The sequence below is a fragment of the Macrosteles quadrilineatus genome, unplaced genomic scaffold (genome assembly GCF_028750875.1).
Source record: "Macrosteles quadrilineatus isolate MER2022 unplaced genomic scaffold, UCM_ALF_1.0 Scaffold_8__2_contigs__length_117827958, whole genome shotgun sequence".
Lineage (NCBI taxonomy): Eukaryota > Metazoa > Arthropoda > Insecta > Hemiptera > Cicadellidae > Macrosteles > Macrosteles quadrilineatus.
In genome coordinates this window covers 63,295,399-63,322,346 of record NW_026542601.1, presented here as the reverse complement: position 1 = coordinate 63,322,346, position 26,948 = coordinate 63,295,399, and the positions used below count along the sequence as shown (strand labels likewise).

General features: G+C 35.4%; 1 protein-coding gene across 2 annotated transcripts; it reads right to left on the bottom strand.

Moving 5' to 3' along the window:
* Positions 1 to 268: 268 nt before the first annotated feature.
* Positions 269 to 26,834, bottom strand: LOC128999812 (pyridoxal-dependent decarboxylase domain-containing protein 1-like). 2 transcript variants are annotated; one of them, XM_054426495.1, is made up of 16 exons: positions 26,725 to 26,834; positions 25,384 to 25,536; positions 24,480 to 24,664; positions 23,145 to 23,334; positions 22,528 to 22,672; positions 13,387 to 13,514; positions 11,599 to 11,670; positions 10,463 to 10,558; positions 9,162 to 9,263; positions 7,065 to 7,136; positions 5,405 to 5,503; positions 3,793 to 3,951; positions 3,102 to 3,333; positions 2,011 to 2,163; positions 1,034 to 1,242; positions 269 to 519 (listed from the first exon to the last, which is right to left on the bottom strand). In XM_054426495.1, exons 1-16 carry the CDS (start codon positions 26,776 to 26,778, stop codon positions 394 to 396), a joined length of 2,175 nt encoding a protein of 724 aa, XP_054282470.1. In that variant the 5' UTR covers positions 26,779 to 26,834; the 3' UTR covers positions 269 to 393. The 2 variants fall into 2 exon arrangements, with proteins under 2 accessions (XP_054282470.1, XP_054282471.1); XM_054426496.1 differs by lacking the exon at positions 26,725 to 26,834 and adding an exon at positions 26,610 to 26,633.
* Positions 26,835 to 26,948: the final 114 nt, after the last annotated feature.

Below are 26,948 nucleotides of genomic sequence, written 5' to 3'. Positions count from 1 at the left end.
CAACTAAGTGAGGATGGAAGACAAAGAAAGAAAACACTGTCTGATTACGTTTCTTAGCAACTTCCATAGCACTTAATTAAAGTGCTATTCGTTGAAATGACGAATGGGATGCTCAGAATGACCCGCCTTTTCACCAGGGTCTAATATGTATGATTGTATTTATATTACACACTTCATCATTAATAAATAAAAATCTGACAAATCACGATTTTACAGCCATCCATTCAAACACGCCAACCAAAAGAACACTTTCAAATTAAAATCTAAATTAGAACATCACAAATATATTTTCTAACTAAAATAAACACAAGCATGTTTCATCTTGTGAACTCTAGGTTACAAAAATAAGAGCACAAAGTAAGTATCTTATACGTGGTAGGTTGTGTCAGACGGTTAGTGTGCTGTGTTTGTGTTGCTCTGTTGAGAAGAGACAGAAGGAGTCCTCGAGTGTCCAGCAACAGGTGTTTGAACCAGAGGCTCTGGAGGTCCTTTACCTCCAGAGGAGCTTCCTGAAACTCCCTGGAAAATCGGTGTTTCTTAAGTAAAACTAAAATATTGCAAACAATAGGTAATAGGATTTATTTACTATTCACGATAAAAATATTTTAAGGCAAACTAAAGTATTTTGTAGTCTGTAGTCCTATTATTAGAATGTATACTATTGACATTTCATCATCATCAGACAGTATTTATTGTAAGTGAAATACCCGTTATTACATGGCAAAAGTATGTGTATATATCTGACTGTGTGTAAATATTCAAGAGCTTTGTCACAGTTCCAAATTCAATTTTCAAAATTGGTACACCTATCTTCATCGTTTTTGAATACATTATAAGAGAATGATCTTTTTGTACTTTAATTTCAGATAATAAATAGTGGAAAAAGAGTTACAAATACACATTCAGGCAAATAAAAACACATCCGATCAAAACTAGCTTACGTAGGTACCGGTATTTAACAACATTATCTTCCACAGTCAACTTAGTGAATGGCAAGTTCTTATCCGCCCCACAGTCAACATTATATGCTAACCTGCATGTGGTATTTGTAAATATTCTCTGTAGACGCCACGACGCCCGCTGTCAAGTCGAGACTACGTCCCTTGACCCCGCCCGACTCCTTGCTAGAAGGAGACCACCAGTTGACTAGAGATCCAAACACCGGCACCTGACGTAGAATGCCTTCCTGCCATAACTTCTCCTCATTCTCTCGCTGCAAGTCTAGAGTAGCTGCCTCTATACCTACAAGAATGAATGATGTTAACAAAACCTGTAAGGGAAATTTGAGATGCAATCTTTGACTATCGATAGAATTATACATCCCATTCTCTTGTTACAGCCAGTTTTTGATTAAAATTAGATTAGCTGAATTAAGAAACCAACAGACTGCCCTGATGTCAAGTTTATTTCCCTTTAACCCTTTAACATTACCATCCACTAGTCTGGCCTTATCACTAATTTGCTAGTAATAATATGGGGACGGATTAGTGAACGTTTACTAAAATACCAAAATCTACGGGTGAAAATTTAATTTAGTCAGCAGCGCACTCAAAGAATGGCCCGTTCAACTATATTATAATATTTAAACAAAATAATCACTGCAACTGGTAGATAGGGTGTCTACTATACTGTTACTGTAGTATATAAAAGTCAATGATGTGATCTAGTTTATAATGCTGAACTAATAGGAACACAGTTAACTCTAGGTTGTATAAGCCAAAATAAATAATTTAGGAAACTAAACTCGTTGGTTTGATTCATATTGGTGAAACATTTAACCATTTATCATTTTCTAAAATCTGACTTTAGAATCTGGCAAAACATTGCTAGCTTCCTTGATGAAGGCTTCTAAGATGCTAAAACTGCTTCTATATGTGTAGTTGTGCAATAAGAACAATCAACGTGCTGACAACAGCTTTACGGTGTGTGTATGTTTTTATGACAATGATTAGGGTGAATGTGAAATACATTATTTTGATTGACTCTTTTATGTCAGCATCAGTTTCCTACCTTTCTTGACAACCTCTGCCATTGTGTCAATAAATTTCCAACTGTCCTCCTCTTGCTTGCCCACGCTCTCCACAAGACTGAGCAGTTCTGCGACGTCTGTGTCAGCTGTCACCATTCCAAACCTCACACAAGCCAGTCCATCAGTCCCTTCACCTACACAGCGATGAGTGATTCAAGTGTATTAATGTTGTGCAGTAAGCATTGGAACTATTTAATTTCTGAAAATATTATAAAAAGAGGTGTACAAGCGGCTCAAATTTTGAACTGAGACCATCCATGAAGTTAGAGAAAATTAAGCTTGAGATGAGCTTTAATCATTGTGATGTTTTCGCAATAGCAGGAACGCGTCTGCAAAGATCCCGCAGTCGAAAAATTCATGCTTTTGCCAAGATCGTGGTTTGTTGAAACAGGAAACAAAGATGTTTAGAAGAACGTGGGAAAGGTTTAGGATTTTGTCGTGATCAGGGAAGACGATGATGATGTTTCCGAGACCACTGGAGATAATCACGAATATGATGCAGTCGGAGAGGACAATGATTGTATTTCCTTGACCGTGTACCTATTCTTAGTCAATAACCACACAATTCCAGAAAACATTGCCTTTAGAAGAAAAAAGAAAATAAGGTGTCATTTTTTCTAAACTTAAGTTCCTTGATGTTGTTTCTATTAGTTCCTTGTTTTGTGAATCCCTTTATGAACTGAAAAAAATTATATTGAACGAATTATATTGATGTAGAATCACAAAATCAAATTGTATTTTTAAAAGAAAGGTTTGTGACACATTAACTTATTAAATGGTATTACGTAAAATTCATGATATAAAAAGTTTGGCTTGAAAAAAGCTAGATTTTTTCTTAAAACCCAGCTCGATCAAAAATACCAGGCTCGCACACCTCTAAAATAAAGCTAATCTTACTGAGTAGCATAATTAAGCAATGCTACTGGCGTTAATAAAATAACAATCAATGCTAAGATCAACAACTTCAGAGGATTAAAAAAAACTTCTTCCAACGGCTAACTTCAAAGAATCATCCAAAAGATGCTAAGGGAGGAAATCATTTTAACTTTGACCCTTCTGTTTTATAACCCACCTAGAGAGAACGCAGCATCTGTAGCCCTCAGCCTGTCCACCAGTTGGATGTTGAGCTTGTTGAGCTCCTGTTTGACCTGGTCTGTGAGTACACGGGTCTCCCAGCCCTGTGGTACGTAGCGTACACCTCCTAGACCAGCCCATCCAGGCATCTCCACCAGACGTAGGCTGGGCGACGACGACACCAGGCGATGGAATGTGTCTTTGTGGCCAACAGTAGCGACCAGGATCTCCTGCAGACAGAGTGGTAAGTTCAGGTTATACAACGACGACTATTGGCTTACATTATACGACTATAGGCATGAGCCATTCCCACTATTGTATTGTAATAATCTTAGTTGAGTCACTTTGTATACCCTCCCCCCCCCCCCCACAAATAATATTTCCTGTACCCCCAACGACTTCTTTCACTACATCTTATTGTGTTTCAGGTCCTACATCATCTCCCATAGGTCGGCTTAGCATTTCACCTATATTCCCATCATTTCCACCAATCCTAAATGTCACAACCATCCTTCTTTCCACGAGCCTTGGACTCTTTTGTTGCTCATCGCTGCCAATCCTACCATGTTCAATCCTGGATCATCCAACATAACCTTACTTGGTTCTCATGTTAAATCATCATCTGATGATCTGATGGTGTGTAAAGCGGCCAGGTAACAAGCCATTTACGTCAGCTGATATCTACTCACCAACTGCTGGTCCAGACAGTTGACAAAGGCTTCTATGTCGGACTGGGAGGGTACAGAGATGGCCTCCAAGGGACAGTAGCGCAGTACCACACCAGAGTGTTCCAACTCACACAGCTCCACAGGCACCTGCGGCGAGTCTCTCTGTAGGATCTGGCCCAGCTGTAATAGTAAACAAACCTCTAGTACTGACCACAACGGTTTAGTAGTGACATTTTTAACGAGTTACCAACAGTCTAACTGGATTTGACTGTAAAATAAATAATAATGTTTTCTATACCTGGTTAGTAATGAGTCTTTATGAGTTTTTATGTAGCCTATGTATGATTATTATTTGAAATCAATTTTGAGATTCTCATAATGCATTTTTGTCAATGCAATAAATATTATTATTATGACTTTGAGAGAGCAATACCACCTCAGAGTTTTAAGATGAGTACAGTAGACTCCCTCTTATCCAGACTCCTCGGGAATGAGGCCAGTCCGGATAACGGGTTTTTCGGTTAAACCTACGTCCCCAAAAACTCGTAAAAACGGACTGTTTACTGTGATATTCGACTAAATACGTTCAGTGCGGCAGGCATTTTAAAAGGCGCTCTCGCCAATGGCGGCAAGGCTCGGGCAAAGCCCCGGCGCGGCACCGTAACAGCGAACGCAATTGGCATTCAAATATTTCAATCTGACAAATAACGAAAGAGCAGCGGTGATTGTACTACGTTACCCCGAAATTGGACGTAGTTCCCTAAAACATCCAAAGGTAGCAGCACTGCCTGGATCAGTAGTCAGTGGCTTTGTAATATGGCTTGAAGAGAGAAAATCCCCGAAACCGGGACAAAAGCATTGTCAGATGGGATTTTACGGGAAATTTTAGTACCAACCTACAACAAAATAAAGCTCACATTCTAAGCTACAGGCTAGCAACGATTTAAACGTTCCCCGGTAATGGCTGACCTCATACTGAACTACATGTAGTGGGGGTTGCGCAACTGCATCAATTGATGTAGTCAGCAAATTTAAGAGAGCATTGTATTTAGACACCTGATCACTGGTCTCAAATCTTTCCCACGAGAACAGACATTTCAGTATTGCCCACTTCCTGCCGATCTAGTCCGGTTAAACCAATGTGCTGATAAAAATTGTCCAGTTAAAGAGATGTCAGTTCTGCCGAGTGTAGTCCGGTTAAAAGGTGTTCGGATAAGAGGGAGTCTACTGTATAAAGAAGTACCCAATCAAGCAAGAGTAATATTATTAATAGCCCTGGGTGCTAACATTTTCTCAGACAAGTCAAATATGACACCATGATATTTTTTGTGTGGTGACAGAAAATTAGCACACATTTTCTATGATAACAGATACATTGTGAATTTTAATTGCAGACACATTCTTCATTTGCAATAATAATATTGCAGGGATAAAAGCTCAGCTTGGTTTGGCTCAAAATCCAAGCCACTTGCAAACCTCTACTAATTGTACATCAAACTACTGGTTGTTATTCATGAGTTAAGGAGAGGACGCAGAAGAGAAGAGTGTGATGCTTTAAAACTGTTACACACCAATGGATTACGAACACTACAACATGTGTATATTGTGTTTGGTCTATTTTTAATATACAAACCCAAGAGTTGAGTTTATCATAGTATGGTGCAACTCTCTCCTGGCAGCCATCCGGTACAAACTGGAACACGACTGAACTTGCCACCACTTCAAACAATAGCTGCAACAAAGAAAACTCAGCTAGTGTTTGTAGATCATAACATAATCATAACTCACCATGGCAATTTTATTTTTTAAGTCCGAATGAAATCCACTTTTTCTGAACTCTCTCTAATCCAAACTTGGTTCAGTCCCGTTTAGTTCAGAATAACATAACTACAGTAGAGTCCCGTTAGTCCGAAATGGTTGGGACCGGGCCCATTTCGGATTACCGAATATTTCGGATTAAACGGTTTTTTTTTGAAGAAAAATTAATTTTTTTTATTTTTTGAAATTTTTTCGTCTTAGGACACAGGCCGAGCCCGGGATTGTTTTTCACACTACTTAAGGCTAGACCTAGTGGCTGCAGCATTATCACTTACAGTAATAAAATCCATTTGTGATTTGGCGGACGAAAATGAAAAATGTTACAGTAATAACAAAATTGGTGAAATATTTAATAAAATACTCTACAAAAAAGTCTATCTCGCCCGGCAGCTACAGAATACGTTGACAAGGTACAGCTAACTGTGTTAAAAGTTTAATAAAAAAAACTTCAAAAAAATTCAAAAATTTCAAAACAATTTCGAAAAATTTCAAAAAAGTTTAAAAAACTTTCAAAATTTTACTTCTTTTATGAAAAAAAATTTAAAAAATATATTTTTTTGGTTTCGGATTAAGCGGACTTTCGGATTACCGAAGCTCGGATTATCGGGACTCCACTGTATACAGGGTGGTAAAAAAGTCCCTGGACAGTTAAATATTTAAAAAAATAATGCAGATAGAGCTACAATACTTGGTACAAAGTTACAGGGCATTAAACCCTATTTTAACACATATTCAGTGATCCAATAACTCTTCAGGGGGACAGCCCACAAGGAGTCGCAAGAAAATCTTAAATGAAAGCATAGGTCAATATGCACATCAAATTAAAGGTCTTTATTAGTAGAATACAATGCCGCAAACCGCACTTCAAAAGGTTGATCCTGCGCTAAATGGCAGATGTTCAAAGATTCATTCAATTAACATTGCTATTATACGCTTACTCCTCAGGGGGCACAGCCCAAGGACTCGGAAGAAAATTGTTAACGTAAGCATAGGTCGATATGCACATCAAATTAAAGGTCTTCACTAGTAGATTACGATGCCGGAAATTCAAGCTCAAAAGAATGCCTGAGTATAAAATGGCAGTCATTCAAAGATTCAAAATGGCGGATTCAAGAAATCTTTGAACATCTGCCATTTTGCGCAAGATCAACCTTTTGACGTGCAGTTTGCGGCATTGTATTCTACTAAAAAAGACCTTTAATTTGATGTGCATATTGACCTATGCTTTCATTTAAGATTTTCTTGCGACTCCTTGTGGGCCGTCCCCCTGAAGAGTTATTGGATCACTGAATATGTGTTAAAATAGAGTGTTATGCCCTGTAACTTTGTACCAAGTATTGTAGCTCTATCTGCATTATTTTTTAAAATATTTAACTGTCCAGGGACTTTTTTACCACCCTGTATAATATCTCCAAATAAAATAGACACAATTCCAAAAAGATAAATATTTTGTAATTTGTTGATAAAAAACTTACATTTGTGTTGACTGGTTTGGTGATGATATCTGCTATGGTGATGACCCCACCTTCCCCGCCAGGTTGTTGACTCTGAAAAAACAATCACATTTAAAATACAACTTTAAGTTTCTTTGCGCCTCCATTTCCCCTTAGTGGCTGTAAGTCTTATTAAGCAAAACTAAGTACAAGTAATAATCATATTACTCAGCACTGTAGTACTAATAGTAGGTATACACTTAATGTTCATTACAGATAAAGCATCTGTTTTCACATGCTTCTAAGAAAATGGCCAGTTTGAAGTTAACAGACAAAAAGCAATAAAAATCAACTTCATCAGTGACCGATACAACTTGACTTCCAAAAATATACATTTTTTGTCTATGTGACAGGACACAATGGGAAAAATTTGACATAAAATGACGCTAACTCTAACTCTTAATTTTCTAAAAAAACATTATGTTTTTAGGAAAAAGCATTTAGCTGTGTCCTCTCCATCCTATATATTTATTTAATCTAAAAAAACATTAGTAATTGAAGTAAAGGCAGATTAATAAAAATAGTGCTAACCAATTTATGATGTTACAGTGGCTAGTAGAAAACCACAGTCTAATGTTTGAGCAATTTCAATCCATTCATGATTATTTTAAGGAAGTTAAAAACTTAAATTAATCAGAATAACACTCACACACACACTTGTGTCACTATTTGCTCAGGTGGCCAAACAATCATATCTAATGTGTTAATCACACTTCACTATGACGTTGGTAACACACTGTAGTAGTTGCTAGTCTAAGTCCAGGGTGTCTACCAGATTTATCAAATGGAATTCCCGACTTTTTCCCGACATTACACTACCATTTTTTTTTTAATCCCGACAAAAAAATGGCTCCATTCTCCATGTTACTACAACTTTTTCTGTTTCGCGGTCACGGTACCATTGTCAACAAATGTTGTCACTCACGACGAAGCAAAATCACCGACGATCTGAACAAATCACGTGCCGAGAAAATCCCGGATCAAATGTATAGGTGTGCAAAGCAGCAAAAAAATTTCGATGAGATTCAAAATATTTTTTATTTGAATCGATGCAACTTGATTCGAAGCAACAAGGCATTTTTCTATTCATACTTGTCAATGGAGTGAAATTTTTGTTTTCAATCACATTAGAAGAACCAGTATTGCTGGAAATGTCAGAGAGCTGATTGCCTATTTCATAATCTCTACTTGCAGCATAATATTGCATGTTACCTATTTTATTATTGATTTTACAAATAAAGATATTTATTGGTGAAACAAATAAAAACCAGTACCAGGGGACCGAGCATTGCTTGAGGTTTTTGATTTGTTCAAGAAGTTAAAAAAATAAAACCTATAAGCCTACTACAAATATTTTCAGTTTTACTACGATTATTTAAGTCGCGGCAAAATCATGAACATTTCCCGTGGCCGTATGGACATCATCATTGACTCCCGCGGTCACGAATCGTCATCGTCGAAGTACGAAATCGCGACAAAATCATGAACATTTCCCACGACCGTGTAGACGTGAACATCGTCTTCCACAGTCATGGAAACGTCGTCGTCGTCTGTGATCGTGTAGACGTCATCATTGTCTCCTGCGGTCACGGAATCGTCGTCATGGTATTGCACAATAACGTATATGGATACTGATTCAATAACACATATGGATACAGATTATGGATACTGATCCCCCATGAATCGAATCGTTATTTTATATCATCACTGAAAAGAATTTCTATTCAATGCATCGAATCAAATGTAATCCCGTACCAATGATCGGGAATACACGATCCAGAAAAATTTTTCAAAGTTTTGGGACTTGTTAATTCCTAATTTTTAAGGGTTAGATTATTCCCGACCTCTCATAAATCCCAGGCTTTTTCCCGAATTTCCCAGAATTCCCGACTGGTAGACACCCTAAAGTCTACAAGGAACAACAAAAGTTTAATTAAATTAAAACTACGTCACCAACTACACACTATTTGGTGGATTTAACAACTTGTTAGGGCGTAGAGGTTCACAATTTTTCAGCTTAAATGGCTAGATTTGTACAACTAATTACTGGATCAATGGCAAATTTGTATTTCAACTTACCAACATCCGAAGACAAGGATACTTTATGAGCCTTCGCCAAAGTTGTTCACTGGATTCAAAAGCTTCCTTTATCCTTTGCTGTATTCCTGTTTGTCCCATGTTCTACAAAATTTAATTAGGTTTAAGCACATTTAACAATATGAGAGGATTCAAGATAACAACGATTTGTCCCTTTCTGTTAATCATTTCGTAACCAACTTCTTTATTTTATTGTAGGTTTTTAATTTAGTCCAAACAACAACGTTTCTCCCTTGTTGCATTGAGTTTCAACTCATCCGGCCAATATTTTTTACTGGGTGAGGGTAAATGTGTAGTATTAAATTTTGTACGGACCTCTATAAAATAAATACTCACAAATAATAAATGTCCTGTCACCAAGTTTGATGTTATGAGGGAGGCCTAAGTTACTTTAATACTTAACTTTTTCTATGTTAATACAAAATTATATAGTTTTGGTTGTATATGTTTCCCGAATTAGTTGAAACTAGAGATGGGATGGTACCAAAAAACATAGATTCTCATTATAAGGACCAACAACCAAATAAATAGATTTTCAGTTTTATATTTTGATACCCAAGAACTCTAATGGCACCAAAACTGTACCCGGAGTTCAGTTTATTTTAATGGAATTCTTAGTGGAATTATTTCACTGTTATCATTCACTTTTTTGGTTAATTAAAAAAATAGTAAAATCATACTTTAGACATATCGATAAAACTAATCCTCTAAGGAGACTATTAGTTTGTTGTGTTGCTAGCCTAGTGGTTAGCGTTTCAGACTTCGGTGCGGGAGGGACGGGTTCAATTTCTGGCACATCCACAAAACATTTAATGGGTTTGGACCACTTTCCCTAAAAGCATTTTGACTTTACTTCATTACAAAAATGCCACTGGCGTAGAAACAAGAAAAAAAATAAACAAGTAAACAAATTTTACACATGCTAATGTCAAGCAACAACATGCATATGGATAAAAGGGGATATAATCATTGCATTTGACTCAAATGATTTGTTTTCTTAATTCTATAAACTGAAATGGTTTGGGCAAATGAATTTGTTTTGTTTTACACTAACAGCTGTATCTAAATAAAAATGTCGGCCTTAGTCACTAACAATAGTACACGATTGTGCCACTCATCCTACACTGTCCTGTTAATCGCCATTTCAGATTAAAGTATTAAAGTAATAATCACAAAAGTGTTCTCACTGATCACTACAGCTATGGCTATGATCTTTTGAATATGTTAATTGACCATTCAAATTACTTTACAGTAGTTTTAAGCACATCTTCATTGGTACCAACCTGAAGCACTGCCCACAACGGCAAAGCTTGCAACCTTCTTCCAGGATGATCCAGCAGTAAAGCCGCTCCTGCTATTCCTGAGGGATTGTACAATGTCTGTAGACATATTTAAGTAAAACACTATGTGAACTGATGGTAAAAATGTACCTTGATGTATCTCTGCTATTACAGCTTTGTGATATTTTTTAACTAAAAAAAATAAATAAACAAATAGAACTGTTAAAGACATTGTACAAAATCAATGATATACAAACCTAGAAGAACAATTAACGCACAAGTTAGAAATCGTAAAGATAATTCTGGATAGTTTGATCAAAACTTGTTTGTAAACTTAACAAAGGCATTGGTTTCTAAATACTTTTCGTTAACTACAGTAAAGCATAAAAAAAACCGAACCAATTGGGACCGTAGGTTGCTCAGATTACTGATTTGTTCCGATTTTCAAACATACCTAAAAAATGCCTAATAAGACACAGAATTATGCCTACAGTATTAAAAATACAGTTCTAGGATACAGTAAATAAAATAAAAACAGTTTTTATACTTAGGTATTTTCAGTATATTACTGTAGTTTGTTTCTTGAAATAATATGTAGAGTTTATGCATTGGAAGCGAACACAACAAATACTGGCTCGACATGTTCACGCATTACTCCGCTGCGCGCCAACTGTTTGGCCCGCGAAATTTTAAAACATCTGTTGCCTCTGTGCTGATTCAATATTTTAAATCCCACAGGAGCGATTTGGATTTTTGATGTTTAGGATTTTTAACATTTGGATTTTCGACGCACTACTGTATATTCACAATAATGACAATGAATTAATTATGACAATAAGTAATTGTGATTACTTAGTGAGAATGAGAAATACTATTTTTTACAGGTGACTATAATTTAATATTGGATTTGACAATATGTCTTATGACCTGAAACTAGAATGTCATTAAAACATCATTAATATATTTTCTGACGATGATCAATACTAGGCGGAAATGACATTGTTTTGTAACATCACTTTTTAAGTCCCTGGGCTCTAATTTTCTCAGATAAGCTAGCTGAACTCTCTCATTTTTAAATTTCTTGGTGTTGAAATGTATTTGGTCAAACTTGAGAGCAAGTACATTTGAGTAAAGGATACAATCGAAGGTAGTCCAGGCACTCCCAACCAAGTAGAGATTGGTAGAGTTGCACTGTCAGATATTCGAGGAGTCTGAAACAAAATTTTTTTAATATCAGACTCACTTTGCAAACTTACTAGAGAGGCAAAACATAAAACAATAAGATACTAGTGTACATGTTGCTCGAATTTAAGCAATTGCAAAGTATTACAGGAGTTATTTCAAAACGAATAACAGTCATATTTACAATGAATTTACAATGAATTTAAAATATTCAACTCAAAGATTACCGGTGTGTAACTCAGACCATGTTTATCTTCATTATTAATAAACCTAAAGCATTCCGGCCGGTTTTCTCCTTCTCAAAATGCCTCGCTGTACAGACAACACAGGTCATTGATAGAGGGCCAAATTTGAACGAAAAGTTGTTTTGGGGTAGTGTTAGGGCGCATTTTAACCTAATAGTTGAGCCTATTACGTGTCACTGTTCTGTAGCTACGGTCGTTATCACGATTACGCCTCCTGTCTATGTTTCATTGTCGTAGCGTCGGAGGCATTTAAAAGAAAAAAAAAACAACAAATAAACAAATTATATCTACACAAAGCAGCGATAAATTCACAAATTTAAGTTACAATCATACTAACACGATCTGTCATAGCGACACAAAACAACGATAAATACACAAATTTAAGATACAACCATACTAACACGATATGTTTTCGTTTTGGGGGTTATGTTTACACAAACTCAAACAGTACTCTATGCGTTTCATTGAATTGAAAAATAAATAACAGCAATTAAATTATACAGCTGATCAAAATGTAAACAATTATGTTCTTCATAAGGATAACATGGGAACTTTCAAAGCCACTGGGGCAGAACCCAAGGGACTTTGTCAAAAATGTAAGGCCAGTTTGCAAATCTACGCGACACGCTCTTTCCAATGAGACGTCAATGGATAAAATCGGTTAAGAGATGGCGGAGGAGTTCAACCGACAAAGTTTCATGTAGCGTATTAATTATATAGATAACTAGCAGAGTACCCGTCCTTCGTACGGGGTTGGCATGTGAGTATAAAGTGACATTAGCGTATGGTTTGACAGCTCCATTTAAGTAATGTTAAATAATGTTTACATTCAGAATAGTGACATCATTATTTTAAATATGATCCTTACCCTCTCTGTTCTAATATTCATGCAGTATTTAAATGAATGTTTGAACCAGCTGTATGGAATTGTGAAATAAAAATTAATTTGACAGTTAGTACTGCTTGTTTACATTTTTAAACTTTGTAGGTTTGTTCTTTGTGGTCATGGATACCATCAATCAAAATTTACTTTGAAATCTCTCACCTCCGATTTTTGAAAGCCCACGGGGCAGAGCCCGAGGTCAATATTGAAGCGGGAATAGTTCTATATGTATCCTCGGAACTGTAGCTTCATGTGTGTGCAATTTGAGCCCAATAGGTTCAGTAGTTTTTGAGATTAGCTCATACAAACACACACACACACACAGACACCACCTCTTCTTTATAATAGTATAGATAGATAGATAGATAACTCTAGCCCTAATGAAGAGTTGAAGTCAAATAGGAACATGAAGTAATTTTATACACCTCAGTGGATTTGGTGAATAACATATTTATTTTATAAACAATATATTTTGAGTAGTGAGCAGTGTGGGTAAAAAAAATATCACAAGGGAAAAATACCAACATTACAATATCTATAAAAAAAGAAAGTCTTTGTTAACAGCACAGGACAATATTAAAGCTAAGTACAGTAAAATTACCGACCCCAAAACTCACGTTGTTGGGAGTTGTTGTAAGAGCCAAAGCCGCCAATGAATGTCCTCGTAAGTGAAGCCAAAGCTCATGGTTACGACAAACTTCTTGGAGCCGCGATAAGTTGTCAACATGTCCAGCTATTGGCATACCTACAAACATTAGAGGCAGTTAATATTACCTGTTAAACCCGCAAACCGCAAAAACCAAGTCGTTTTCATCATACTGTCCGGAAAACAGCCGTTTTTAGTTCTCTAAATCGTCCACAAAATTATCAATTTTGGATAACTTGAAATTGGGAACAGAAAAAATATGATAAAGTTTCGGTTAGCTAACCTAAAAATTTGTTTATGGGACATTCACATTAAAAATGTTGTTTACTATTTGAAACACATTGAATTGAAAACATATTTATTCACTAAGGATACATTGTGTACATCGAATAAAAGTAATTACTAAAATTAAAATAGTACATATTATAATAATTACTAAACATATGATTAATTATTGCAACAACGGGGAAGACGTTGTTTATGATTATGTGTTGGAAGAGTCAAGGAAGGATAGCTTCCAAATAAGTCAAGAGGTAAGGATATGGCATTACTGCGTAATTTTATTAGTAGGCTACATTATGAAAACGTTACTAATCACATGATATTTTAAATAGGGGTGTGCGATGCAGCATATTTTTTTCGATTCGAATCGATGCGATTCGAGGCCAAATCGATGCATCGTGATTTCGATGCATGCTGAATCGAATCGAGATTCGATGCATCGAATTGAATCAAATCCAAATTGCGATGCATTTTCGATGCATCGCACACCCCTAATTTTAAGTTATGTTTGTAATCAAACAACAGAAATGTAAACATCGATGACGACTTTGCTTAACCTCAAATTATGTAGTATAATTTTGTAACGATTAGGCCTAGAAGGTTATTTTCACAGTATGATGAAAATAGTTGTTCATCCCACGGAGCAAAAGTGGCTAGAGAGCCACTTTCGCTTCTTGTGATGGAGTTTTACCATGGCAAGACATTAAAAAACACAAGAAAAACAGTGGGATGATAAGGAAAGCTGTTTGGAAATCAGACTATGATTTATAAATTGGTCAATATTTTGTAGCTCAAGGACAAACATTTTTGAATTTTTTTCTCTGATTCTCCTGACAACCCCAAAGCAGAACAACGAGCGACGCTGCGACATTGTCGCGGACACGAAACGCCGAGAAACGCGGGCCTGCGGACACATTTACGAGCTTGAAATTATTATTTTTTAATATCTCGATAAAAATAGATAAAAATACTTTGTCCGCGGACAAAATTTACCGGTTAAAACGAAAAAAAAGATCGCAAAGTAAAAGAAAAGCAGGCGCGAGTGAACACGCTACTACACACATCACGTCGAAGAGGAGAGAACCGCGCTGCTCGACTGCCGGATGCCGTCTGCCGCTCCGCTCGGTATCTGTCTGCAGGCCACGCCCTCCTACCGCTCTCCCATTGGCCCGGCGCAGTCACCTGACAGACAGCAACCACCCTCCCTCCACCTTACAAGTGCGCGCGGATGACTGAGCTATGAAGACGCACTGTACCGTATCTGGCGATAGTGTTGCGAAATAGAAAAACGCCATTACGTTGTTGATTTCGGAAGAGAAAAGGCATTCCAGCCCTATTGTGTTAACTCTGTGGTGCGTGGGTGCGTGACCTTTGTTACTGTAAAATGTATAACTAATGTTGGCATTATTTGAGTAATGGGTTTTGCGTTTGCGAATGAGTGAAATATACAATGTATTCTCGGCCTTCTCGTGAGCGTGTTATCTGCTCTGTTTGTGAAGTTTATGTTTTAGTTGAGTGTTTATGAAGCTAACAATCAGTCTATCAAGGTAATTAGGATAGCAGATTTCCTATTTAATTTTGACTTTTTGGTTTATCCAAAAAATAATGTTTCCGTTGAAGTAGCCAATAAGAGTTTTGAATCTGCTGAGGACTTTTTTGAGATGATAAGTGTTTGTTCTTATCCATTCCTTTCTTCAGTAGACAAAATGGAAATATTTTTTGAATACAAAGAATTGTTGTCAAATCTCTCTGACAAAATAGTATATGAACGTATGAATGGCAATACAGTTGATTATAAGTTTATTTTGAAGCAGACTGTGTGTGATTTTCAAGGGAAATACCCACTGGCCATAAAGCTGTTGAAGTGGCTAATTACTACACCAGTTTCTGAAGCAATTTGTGAAAGCTGGGGATCCATTATCACCAATGTTATGTCAAAAAGACCAGCTGCTAGTGACATGTCCTATGATGAGACTGGGACCACAGATATGTTAACCTTCATCCAGATTAATGGGCCTCCTGCTGGCTACCAAGGCAATAGGAAGTTTTTGAAACTTGCCTTGTGTAATAGATATGGCACAAGATACTATGAACATTTTAAGCCAGCTTCAAGAAGCAAACTTCTATCAAAATCAGTAGGCCTAAGCTCCAAGGTTGTTAAAAGAATACAAGAAGATATTGGAAAAGCACTGCCATGTTTCAAGAACTAACAAAACCAGACTATGTGCTATGTAATATAAATAATGTAAATATAGATTATTTCTGTTTGGTGTGTTTATATAAAGAAACTATAGTACATTTAAAGTTTTACTTCTGAAGACCTTGTTAACACTTGTTAAGGTATGTGTATAAATATACGTATTTAAAAAAAAAGTAAATTTAAATAACCTGATTATGCCTACCCCTTAATAGTTTTTTAGTTTTTTGTTTTAAAAGTAGGCTATACAAGTTATTGAAATTTACTTATTTTATTTAACTATATTACTAGTAGCCCTAAAGAGTGAATATATATATATATATATATATACAGGGTGTCCGGTGATAAGTGTTAAATAAAATTTTGCATTAAACTACATGGTAATGGTGACAGAATGTCGCAAATTTGAGGTTCCCAACTTCAACAGTTAGAGAATAACAAATAAATTAAGATTTTTCAAAAATTATTGTAGTTGTTATGAAAAAGGTTATTTTACTCTGTTAAAAATGCACTTACCGTCAAATTCAATGACATTTTCAGAATCCTAACAAAATTTTAAATAAATATAACACATAATCGTTGGGGTACGTAAAAATATTCTATTTAAAATTCTTCGTTAAACAAATTATTTTTTATATCGACGAAAATGTAAATAACATACAGCAATTTATTTCTCGGTTGTTGAGTTCCGGCGAGGTTATCAAATATGACTAAAAACTTCCTTATTTAAAGGGCTTTACAATGGTGTATAATAGTTTTTACCGAATTTCAAATTTCCTAATGTAATTCGATCATTATTGTGAAAAAACATGGTAGGGCAAAGAAAATCTATTGTGAAGAATAATACATTTAAGTGCAGGCAACAAATAATTTGTATTTCTTTCTCGCATGCAACGCTTTGTTTATAACTACCCAGCTAAGAAAAGAAACATAGTAGTAAAATGTGTTTGTGATAAAGTTACGGTTATCGTATAATTTTCATATAAGATTTAAATTATCTCCCGGAATTTCTATTTTGTTGAATGGATTTAGTCAATAGATTCAGGTATTTTACTGATAACAATACTTTATCCAAGCGATAAGAAAACAAAGCGAACCAGTAGTCATATTTTAAAACGATCTATCAGTCACATGTGGACAGTGATCGGTCAACTATGTCTTTTTTGATTCGGGAGTATGTTGAAATGCATTTTATTTATGGTTTGTGTAACGGTAATGCGTCGGCTGCTCAGAGAGAGTACCAGAATCGGTATCCTGATCGCACCACCCCCAGTACTCAGGTGTTTACTAGAGTGCATCAACGTTTGCTGGAAACAGGATCGGTTGAGAAGAAGAAGAAAGAAGTAGGACCTGTGCATGATGTTGCAGCTGAAGAGGGTGTAATTCAGAGAGTTATGGATAATCCTACTACTAGTGTTAGGCAGCTTGCCCTTGAAACTAGTATGTCCCGGTGGAAAGTACATAAAGTGTTGAAGGACAATAACTTCCATCCGTATCATTTTACAAAGGTCCAAGGATTGGAGCCTCGTGACTTCGAATCCAGAAAGGAGTTCTGCCGCTGGCTTCTTCAACGTGATATTGTTGAATATCACTTTCTTAAAAAAATACTATGGACTGACGAATCCCGTTTTACCAGAGAAGGTGTGATAAATATTCACAATATGCATCTTAGAAATATATAAATACATAAATCCAAACGGTTTTATGATAAATTCAGATTACACTCGGGAAAAATTTAAAAGTGGAGGTGTTTTGATATTATCTAAGCTTGGTTTAAAGTGGAAGCAGGTGAACTATGCTAATATTGAAGTGTTAAGGGAAGAAAAAGTGTTTGAGTTCTGTTGTTCAAAATATTTTTTTGTAGGGGATGAAATTCTTTTGGTTGGTATATATAGATCACCTGCAAGTAGTGTTAATGAATTTTTAAGTCGATTAGGTATTCTATGTGACTATGTGTTATCAAAAAACAAAAAGGTGGTAATAGTAGGAGATTTTAATATAAATGTTTTAGTAAACAGCAAACAAAGCAAGGATTTTGATAATTTGTTAAAATCTCACGGTTTGAAATTTTTAGTAAATTTTCCAACAAGGGTCACAGCTAACTCAGTAACGGCTATTGATAACATTCTAACAAACATTCCAATCCATGAATTAAAGACCACAGGAGTCATAACTGAGCTTTCAGATCACGATGGACAAATCTTAGAAATAAATATTTTAGATAAATGTATAAAAAACAATTACATTTTTAAAAAATCCCGACAATTCTCAGAAGAAAATAAGCTCCAATTTTATCAAATGCTGGAAAAGGAAAACTGGAATGATGTTTATTTAGCACCGGTAACAGAAAAGTACAATATTTTTTACAAAACGTTAATTTACTATTTCAATTTATGTTTTGAAAATAAACTTGTCAAAATTTACAACACAAAGAAATCCTGGATAAATCCAGAAATTAAACAAGAAAAACAGGAAATTATAAAAATGAGTAGAATAGCTAGAAAAGTACAAAATAAATGTACTTTCTCTAAACTAAATAAAAGAAAAAAAATATTAAATAAAAAAATTACTGAGAGTAAAAAGAAGTTTTTTGATTTCCAAATTCATAATTCAAGTAACATTAACAAAACCACATGGAGAATAATTAATAATGAAGTTTCAAACAAAAAAAACACTTACTCAGAGAATATTAGTCTTCGACTGAATGATGTACTAATTGAAAATCCTACTTATGTTGCAAACATGTTTAATAATTACTTTATAGATGTTGTAGATAGCTTTAGTGTTAGGCAACCTTTAGATAAAAATAGAGGAACAACTAATCAAGTTAGCGATGTAAATAAAACAAAAGGGCTTTTTGAAAGTAGGATATTTAAGTGCACTCCTGTAGATGAGAAGGAAATGGAAAGAATTGTTGGTTCACTTAAGAATAAAATGTCTAGTGGTTATGATGATATACCAACTAAATTATTAAAATATGTAGGGAACCTTTTAGTAAAGCCACTTGTACATTTGGTGAATTCCTCTTTTGTGTCTGGCTTATTTCCGCATCAACTAAAAATTGCAAAGGTAATTCCTTTACATAAAAAAAACGAAGTTACTGAAATATCTAACTATAGACCTGTTTCATTGCTCCCTGCTGTATCAAAGGTATACGAGAAAGCAATGTACATTAGATTGGTAGATTATCTTGAATCAAATAAGTTATTTGATAATTCTCAACATGGTTTCAGAAATGGTAGATCAGTAATAACAGCAGCTACTGACTTCATTGAGTCCATCGTAGAATCAATTGAAAACGGTGAAAATGTTCTAGGGATATACATGGATCTCTCTAAAGCATTTGATAGTGTTTGTCATTCAATTTTGCTAGAGAAACTGGAAAGTCTTGGAATAATGGGAGTCCCCTTAAAATGGTTTCAATCTTATTTGGATGGTCGGATGCAATTTGTTGAAATAAAATCAAACAAAAACAATTATTTAACTACATTTAACTCTCATAAACGTAGAATTAAGTGGGGGGTGCCACAGGGTTCAATTTTGGGACCAATTTTGTTTTTATGTTATATAAAAGAATTGCCTAAAAGTATTGTTAATCCTCAAAAGAGTAAGATTTGTTTATATGCAGATGATTCAAATTTAACAGTGGCGGGGAAAAGTAAAGAGGAGTTGGAAATTTCGGCCTTTGTAGAATTGTATAGTATACAACAATTTCTAAAAAATAATAATTTGAATCTTAATACAACAAAAACAAACTTTATGTCCTTTTCGACTAAACAAAGTAAACAGAAACTTGAACCCAATTTGATCATTGATTCAGAATCAATAGAACAACTTTCTGAAGCCAAACTTTTAGGTCTCTATGTAGATGAACATCTAAGTTGGAATAAACACGTTGAAAAATTGTTAAAAAAGCTTAATTCTGGAGTGTACGCATTGAAAAGAATGTCTTATTTGTGCAATTTAGATGCACTTAAAAAAATATATTTCGCCCATATTCATTCTCACATAAACTATGGCATTGGACTATATGGGGCAACTACGATTAAAAATTTAAATAAAATTCTAATCATGCAAGAAAAAGCCATTAGAACTATGTTACACCTTAAAAAAGATGAATCAGTTAAATCTCACTTTAAAAATCTAAATATTTTAACAGTTTTTGCAGCGTATACTTTTGAAATAGCATGTATAGCTAAAAGAGACAGCCTAAAATATGAGCCAGTTGTGCCACATAGTTACAATACAAGACATAAAAAGAATATTGTAACTTCAACCTATAAGCTGGAATTCTCCAAAAAAAAACCAACTTTTGCTGGATCACTAATTCTAAGGAAATTGCCTGCCTCTATAAAGGAGGAGTCAAATTATAAATTATTTAAATCTAAATTAAAAAAACATTTAATAGAAAAGGCGCCTTATACAATGGAGGAACTCATTGAATAAATACCTATTCATACTTAAAATGTATTTATATCTTTAAGCTAGTTTAGTACTTTATACTTGACACTATTTTTGTACCCATGTACATGTAAGGAAAATAAAGATGTTTTGATTTGATTTGATTTGATCTTTGGAATAATGAAAATCCAAAAGCCTCCAGAGAAGCTTCTTTTCAAAAAAGGTTTGGGATCAACGTGTGGGCAGGTGTGATTGGAGATCGGTTAATTGGTCCTCATATCTTCGAAGGAAATCTGAACGGTGATTTATATCTAGATTTTCTTCAGCACTCTCTACCTCAGTTGTTGGATGAAATTGATCCTCAACAAAGAGCTGAAATCATATTTCAGCAGGATGGTGCTCCACCACATTTTACTGAAAGCGTTCGGTTGTGGCTATCCCAAAACTACCCGACATGGATTGGACGTGGAGGAAGTGTGACATGGCCTCCTCGATCTCCAGACTTGAGCCCGTTAGATTTTTTTGTTTGGGGTTACATGAAAAGTCTAGTTTACTCAACTGTTGTAAACTCTGAAGTTGAGTTACGGGAGAGAATCTTTGAGGCTGCTGGGAAAGTAAGGGAAAAATTGACGTATGAGGTCACAGTTGGCGCAATCCGCAAAAGAGCTAGGGCCTGCTTGCGGGAAAACGGTGGGCACTTTACACCCAAACTGTGATTTGTGCTTCGGACAAAGTGTGTCATTGATTTGTTTAATGGGTTAACTATCATTTCATATTTAAATTGTAGTGTGTATTATGTTTTTTACTAATGTGTTGTGTTTTTTAATTACAAATTTTCCAAAGTCTTAAAAAAAACTCTTTAGTTTGATGGAAGTGTAGTCTGGTCAATCATAAATTATACATACCCTCATCATCAGTGGTCAGCTCATAAAATAGTAAGTAAAATTTTATTATTTTTTACAATATCTGTTTTGGCTTGACCGTGATTTTTCACAATAGTGCGTAACATTTACCATGGATTTGACAGTAGGTAAATGTTGTTATACATCATTGTAAAGCCCTTTAAATAAGGAACTTTTTAGTCATATTTGATAACCTCTCCGGAACTCAACAACCGAGAAATAAACTGCTGAATGTTATTTACATTTTTGTCGATATAAAAATAATTTGTTTAACGAAGAATTTTAAATAGAATATTTTTACGTACCCCAACGATTATGTGTTATATTTATTTAAAATTTTGTGAGGATTCTGAAAATGACATTGAAACTGACAGTAAGTGCATTTTTAACAGAGTAAAATAACCTTTTTCATAACAACTACAATAATTTTTGAAAAATCTTAATTTATTTGTTATTCTCTAACTGTTGAAGTTGGGAACCTCAAATTTGCGACATTCTGTCACCATTACCATGTAGTTTAATGCAAAATTTTATTTAACACTTATGACCGGACACCCTGTATATGTCATTATTTAGCTTTTTAGTTTTAGCGCTTGCGGACACATTTTGAGGTTTTCACAGGCCGTTGCAGACACGTAGGAACCATTCTGCTTTGGGGCCTGACAACATCTTTAAAAAGCATAATCAATCGCTATTGAACTGAGATTGCATGGCACAAGGAAAATACAATAATTGTTTTTGTCAATTAGTTTTATCTTTTTCCCTAAATGGATCTTGTATTTTCCACTCCATAAGATAAAATAATCCACTTTATTCTACATTTTGAGGTTTAAAATATCTATGTAGCTGGAGATTGATAAATAATAAAACTGCTTTAAAAGAAATGTTTTAAAATATGTTTAAAACAATTCTAAATATAAAATACCCCCGCCGCAGCAAACCTGCAGACTAGGCCAACTTCCATTTGCCTGATTGGATTTACACTAATATGTCTCCTTAAAAATATCACACCTATTATTACTTATTTAAATAGAATTAGTTTAATGAGTACTTAGGTTTGCTGCAACAGGGAGGGTAAAAAGGTGTTTTTTTTTTGGACACATACTAGTTGTGGTCATTTGCACAGCAGTTTATGTCTAATCTGTTGTTCCTGGCGCTGGCTATCAGATTGAGTCCAATTTAACTCTAAGATGGGAAATAGAAGTTGCCTTCTTGAGTTGGCTTCTGAGCTGATACACCAAGGTGGTTGTGGTACCGACGGCAATTAGCGAACAGACAGTTAATTTTGTGAATAAAGTTCAAGATTGAAACAAAAATCAACGACAATTACCAGCATCAGCTAAAACTATCAAGGGCAGTCTTCCTGCTGACTTGTCCTCCTCTACTAGACGTTCTAGAGCTGCTACGTCCATCTTGTGTCCAGCAAACAGAGTTGTACAAGGTACAGCTCTCACACAATGTAGAGGCAGGCCTAGCTGTAACATCAGGGAGATGTTCAAAACTTGTCACTAAAACATCAGACATCAGTGAGTGAGAGTGTATTACATAATGCATGAGGAAATGGAAACTTTAGTTAGAGCATTAGCTTCAAAATTTCAGGTTTAAATGGTTTAAAACAGAAAGTCTAGAAATCTTCCAAGTCAAATCTGCTATCAGTTTTAATGCACGTGTGTACATGTATGAATGTTCCTGAGGAATAAAGGCATGGATGGAAGCTGATGAAATGGGTAGAAACTGTAAGACAATTATGGCACAATCTGAAAAGGCATTATGAATTATGACTCACAGGCTGAATGCAAAATTACTTTGGTTACTTAAATCAGCATTATGGTCGTAAGCTTTTTTTGTCATGATCGATGTAGAAATTGAAATTGAGTTGAGTGAGCGTATAGTTTATATTTCCCTTTTCCAATTAAAAGACATCACTACCACACTGTATCTACTGACCTGTCGACAGATGTGTTGTACGATGCCCAGGGGAGATGCGATGTTGCTGTAGATCACTGGAGGCTTAGTCTTCATCACCTCGTAGCCCTCCTGTAGGTAGTGGGGGTACTTGGCATGTAACAGAGACCTGGTCACTCTGACTACACCTTCCAGCTGGTCCTCGTGGTAGCAGACGCCACACTCGCCTAGCCTGTCAGACAGAACAAACACTAGAAAGGTTTGTAGGAACCCTGGAATGATATTCTGGTGGGAACAATTACAAATATGGGAACAAAAACTATCTTGGAACAAGGAATGCTCTATTTTGAATTTCCGATTAGTTCTGGTGCAGTTCTGAATCAAAATGAAAAAATTTAAATCTTACAACAGTTAATTCACTCACAAGCGATTGTGTCGAGCAAGATGGTCTAGCAGTAGAGTGTGGAGATTTAGTCACCAAGTTATCCCACCAATCGCCAATGGTTGTTAGCTATGTAAAAATGACGCAGCCATATAAGGTGTGCAATTATCTGACACTGACGGATGAAGCGCCTTGGGACCTAGACCCTTCCAGGAAAGAATGTGCTATTGAAATGTATTTTTATCTGGTAAAACAAAATTGAGAATCATGTTTCGAAGATTTAACAATTACCATTTCTTTCTTCTGTCTTACTCAGTTTTATTTGATTGTGGAAAGCTTCTGGATTTTGTGTCATCCAATGGGGCCTTAGGCTTGGGGCTTAGGCCATCTCCCTGGTTTTCAGAGTCTTATTCTTTTGGTAGATATCTGTTTGTCCTCTTAAGAAATATGTAATCCACTGTATAACTCAAAATATCCAAATCAATTGGGACTGCACAACAATCGGAATAATGTATTTTTTACTGAAATGGGAAATCTTGGTGTTTTATTGAAAGTAGGCTGAGCCAAGCCAACTTTTATTATTACAATCGCAGAACAGTTAGCCTATGTGATCATTATGAGATTAAAAAATGTATACTTTTGCCGCAAATGAAAAAGTTCTTTAAACTGATCCATGATCTCCCTATAAATCAAAGTCCTACAATTATATTTTAAAAGAAAGCCAAGAGGCTGATTAGTATTTCTTTTTAAAGGTGATATGGAGTTTAGTTTGTTTTTTTGGGAAAGTTACAGGGAGTAATAGATAGTATTAAATTAAATAGATACACAATAGTGTTATGTTTGGAGACTTTTTATTATGTATCTATAAGCCACTGAACTGTAACTTTTCAGGCAAGTCCTACAATCAGGCCTAATTACATTACAGCGGTGACAATTTGTGTTCAAAGCGGATTAGAAAGTCAATGTTAGGAGATTTTTCTTTAAAGGGGTTGTACCTAAACAGCTGTGACAGCCACTTGCTGGTGTCCGAGGTGACTCTGTTGCTCAGCTGTTGCAGTTGTCCTCTGTCTAGACTGCCAGCGTGGACAGACACTGCGTGACACACAAGAGCCAACATAGACAGTCCCGTAGGCTCCGGCAGCGTGCTACCATCCTCTTGAGTCACTTCCACCAACAGGCTCTGTCAAATCAAATTAAATGTTTGTTAGGCCTACAGCTTTTGTTTGAGATTTCACAATTCGTAGAAACTTTGCTGAATACTGCTTGAATCAAAACTGTGAGTAAAATATTTTGATGAAAAAATAACAGACTTAAAACTTAAAACCTTGACTTCAAAGTTACATACTCTCACTGTAATATAGAGACAATTAAGTAGACCTACCACAGTTCAACTAACATGGTCAAGCCAGAGGTAACTTAACTACAATGACAATATGCTCTTCAAGCATGCCCAGCAAAAGACAAATTTTTATTATCTGAGGGTTTATTGTAGGGTTAAGGGATAGAAAAGTAATAATAGCTTAAAAGAGTAGGCTATAATTGACTTACCAAGTTTCATTATTTTATCTATAGGCTAATAGTAAACAATATTTATCACCGTTCCGGCTCTTTTCAATCACACTGTAGGCCTATAGGGGTAATAGTTACATTGAGCTCTGATTAAGTGAAATGAAGGGGGCAAAGCCATTTCGGACAACCACTTTAAAGCCATTTCGGACAACCACTTTAAAGCCATTTCGGACAACCACTTTATTTTTTATCTATTTTAAAAGGTTGCCGCTCATCGGCGACGTTGATCAAATTGACGTATTAAGGTATTTTAACCTCTAGTTATAGTTTAAACTGTGATCAGGAGGAAAAAAACCACAAAAAATGAAGGAGATGAAGGAGACATGTTACCTCAAGTTGAGTGTAGATGTCTTCTGCAGTTCGAGTAGGTAGGGGTCCCAGGGAGGGTGGGGCAGGGGTCACCCCACTCCTCCCCTCCACTGCTTCCTCTAGTCGACCAATCACCTGAGACACTTGAAACTCAATGTCACCAACAACGCTCTTCTAAACAAACAAATAACTTTAAGAACTTACCAATCTCTATTATCGAAAAAGAATAAAAAGATTAGGTTGCTTGTAACATAGACTTCAGTTAAAAGTAGGCCTACCGGCATTAAAAAGTCATGTATTTTGTTGTTTGGGACTGTAATATAGAACAGGCAATGGGTTTAAGTCAAGTAAATAAATGACCTCAAATTAGGTCTGTAGGCCCACATAAAAAAATTGTGCAAAATTGTGATTTCTTAGGTATGCTAGGCTAGGCTAATTAAAATTGGCAACTGAAAAACTGAACACATCACAACAATAAGGCAAATAGCCTACTGTATCCAAACTGATAGCAGCAACCTAACTTATTAACTTTACTTAATAATTCTAACAAGGTATTAAGAAAAGTCAAAACTTATTTTGCACACGAGATATTGCATGAGCACTGGATGGATGTCGTAGAGTTAACTTAAGATATTCCTGATTCTGATTTGGGAAATAGCCTAAGTTACTTTTCTGTGATAGGTAAGTTAGCCTAAGTTATTGAGAGCTTGGAGTGAGGAATGGAGGCTTAGTGTGGAACTTCAAAATAGGTTGAACGAGAACAATAAGAGACTTAAGATAAACACCTATAACACAATAAGTGTGTAAGTTTTATAAATTGAGACAGAGTTATGTCAATCAGCGATGAGTGGGATACCTATGTGCTTTTAATAGGGTAGGTAACTTACCACTAAGTACTAACTAATAGATACTAATAGCGTCTATTGGTGTGGCTCTTAGTGTTGTTGAGAGCCCTTTTCTTCAATACCTGGTACAGGACATCATAACTGACATGATCTATGCATAATGAATAAACCAGTGAGGGTTAGTTTGGTTAAAACCTAACTTACTCTTTTCCCCTGAGACATAGGAAGGTCTTTAAAGTCTAAGGGTAGCCTAGGAATATATGAGGTATGCAGACAATCATTGGTAAATTTAATTATTTAATGTATATGATTTTATCTTTACAGAGATCAATATATTTGTAAATTAAAATTTGGTTCCACTAAGTTAGGGACTATTAATAATTGTCTGTCACATATACTAACCTAAAAATTAGTCGACACTTTTTCACCTTACACCAACTAAATGGAAACTAATCAAATTAAATAAAGCCTGTCACATGGATTTTTATTTTTATAAATAATTTAACTGAATACTTACTGGTGTATTCCCATGGTCACCTGAATTATCTGGCATTTTCTCCTTATCACTCATAATATTTCCCCTAAATTTGCAATGTTTGTGATTTCTTCAATTTCATAGTATTTTTTATTAAACTTTACTGCTGATTTGTGTACTTCATCCGCTACGAGTTCAGTTTGAGTTCGAGTTCGATTCGATTGTACCGAACTGAACTCAATTCAAACTAATCGTTGTACAGAGAT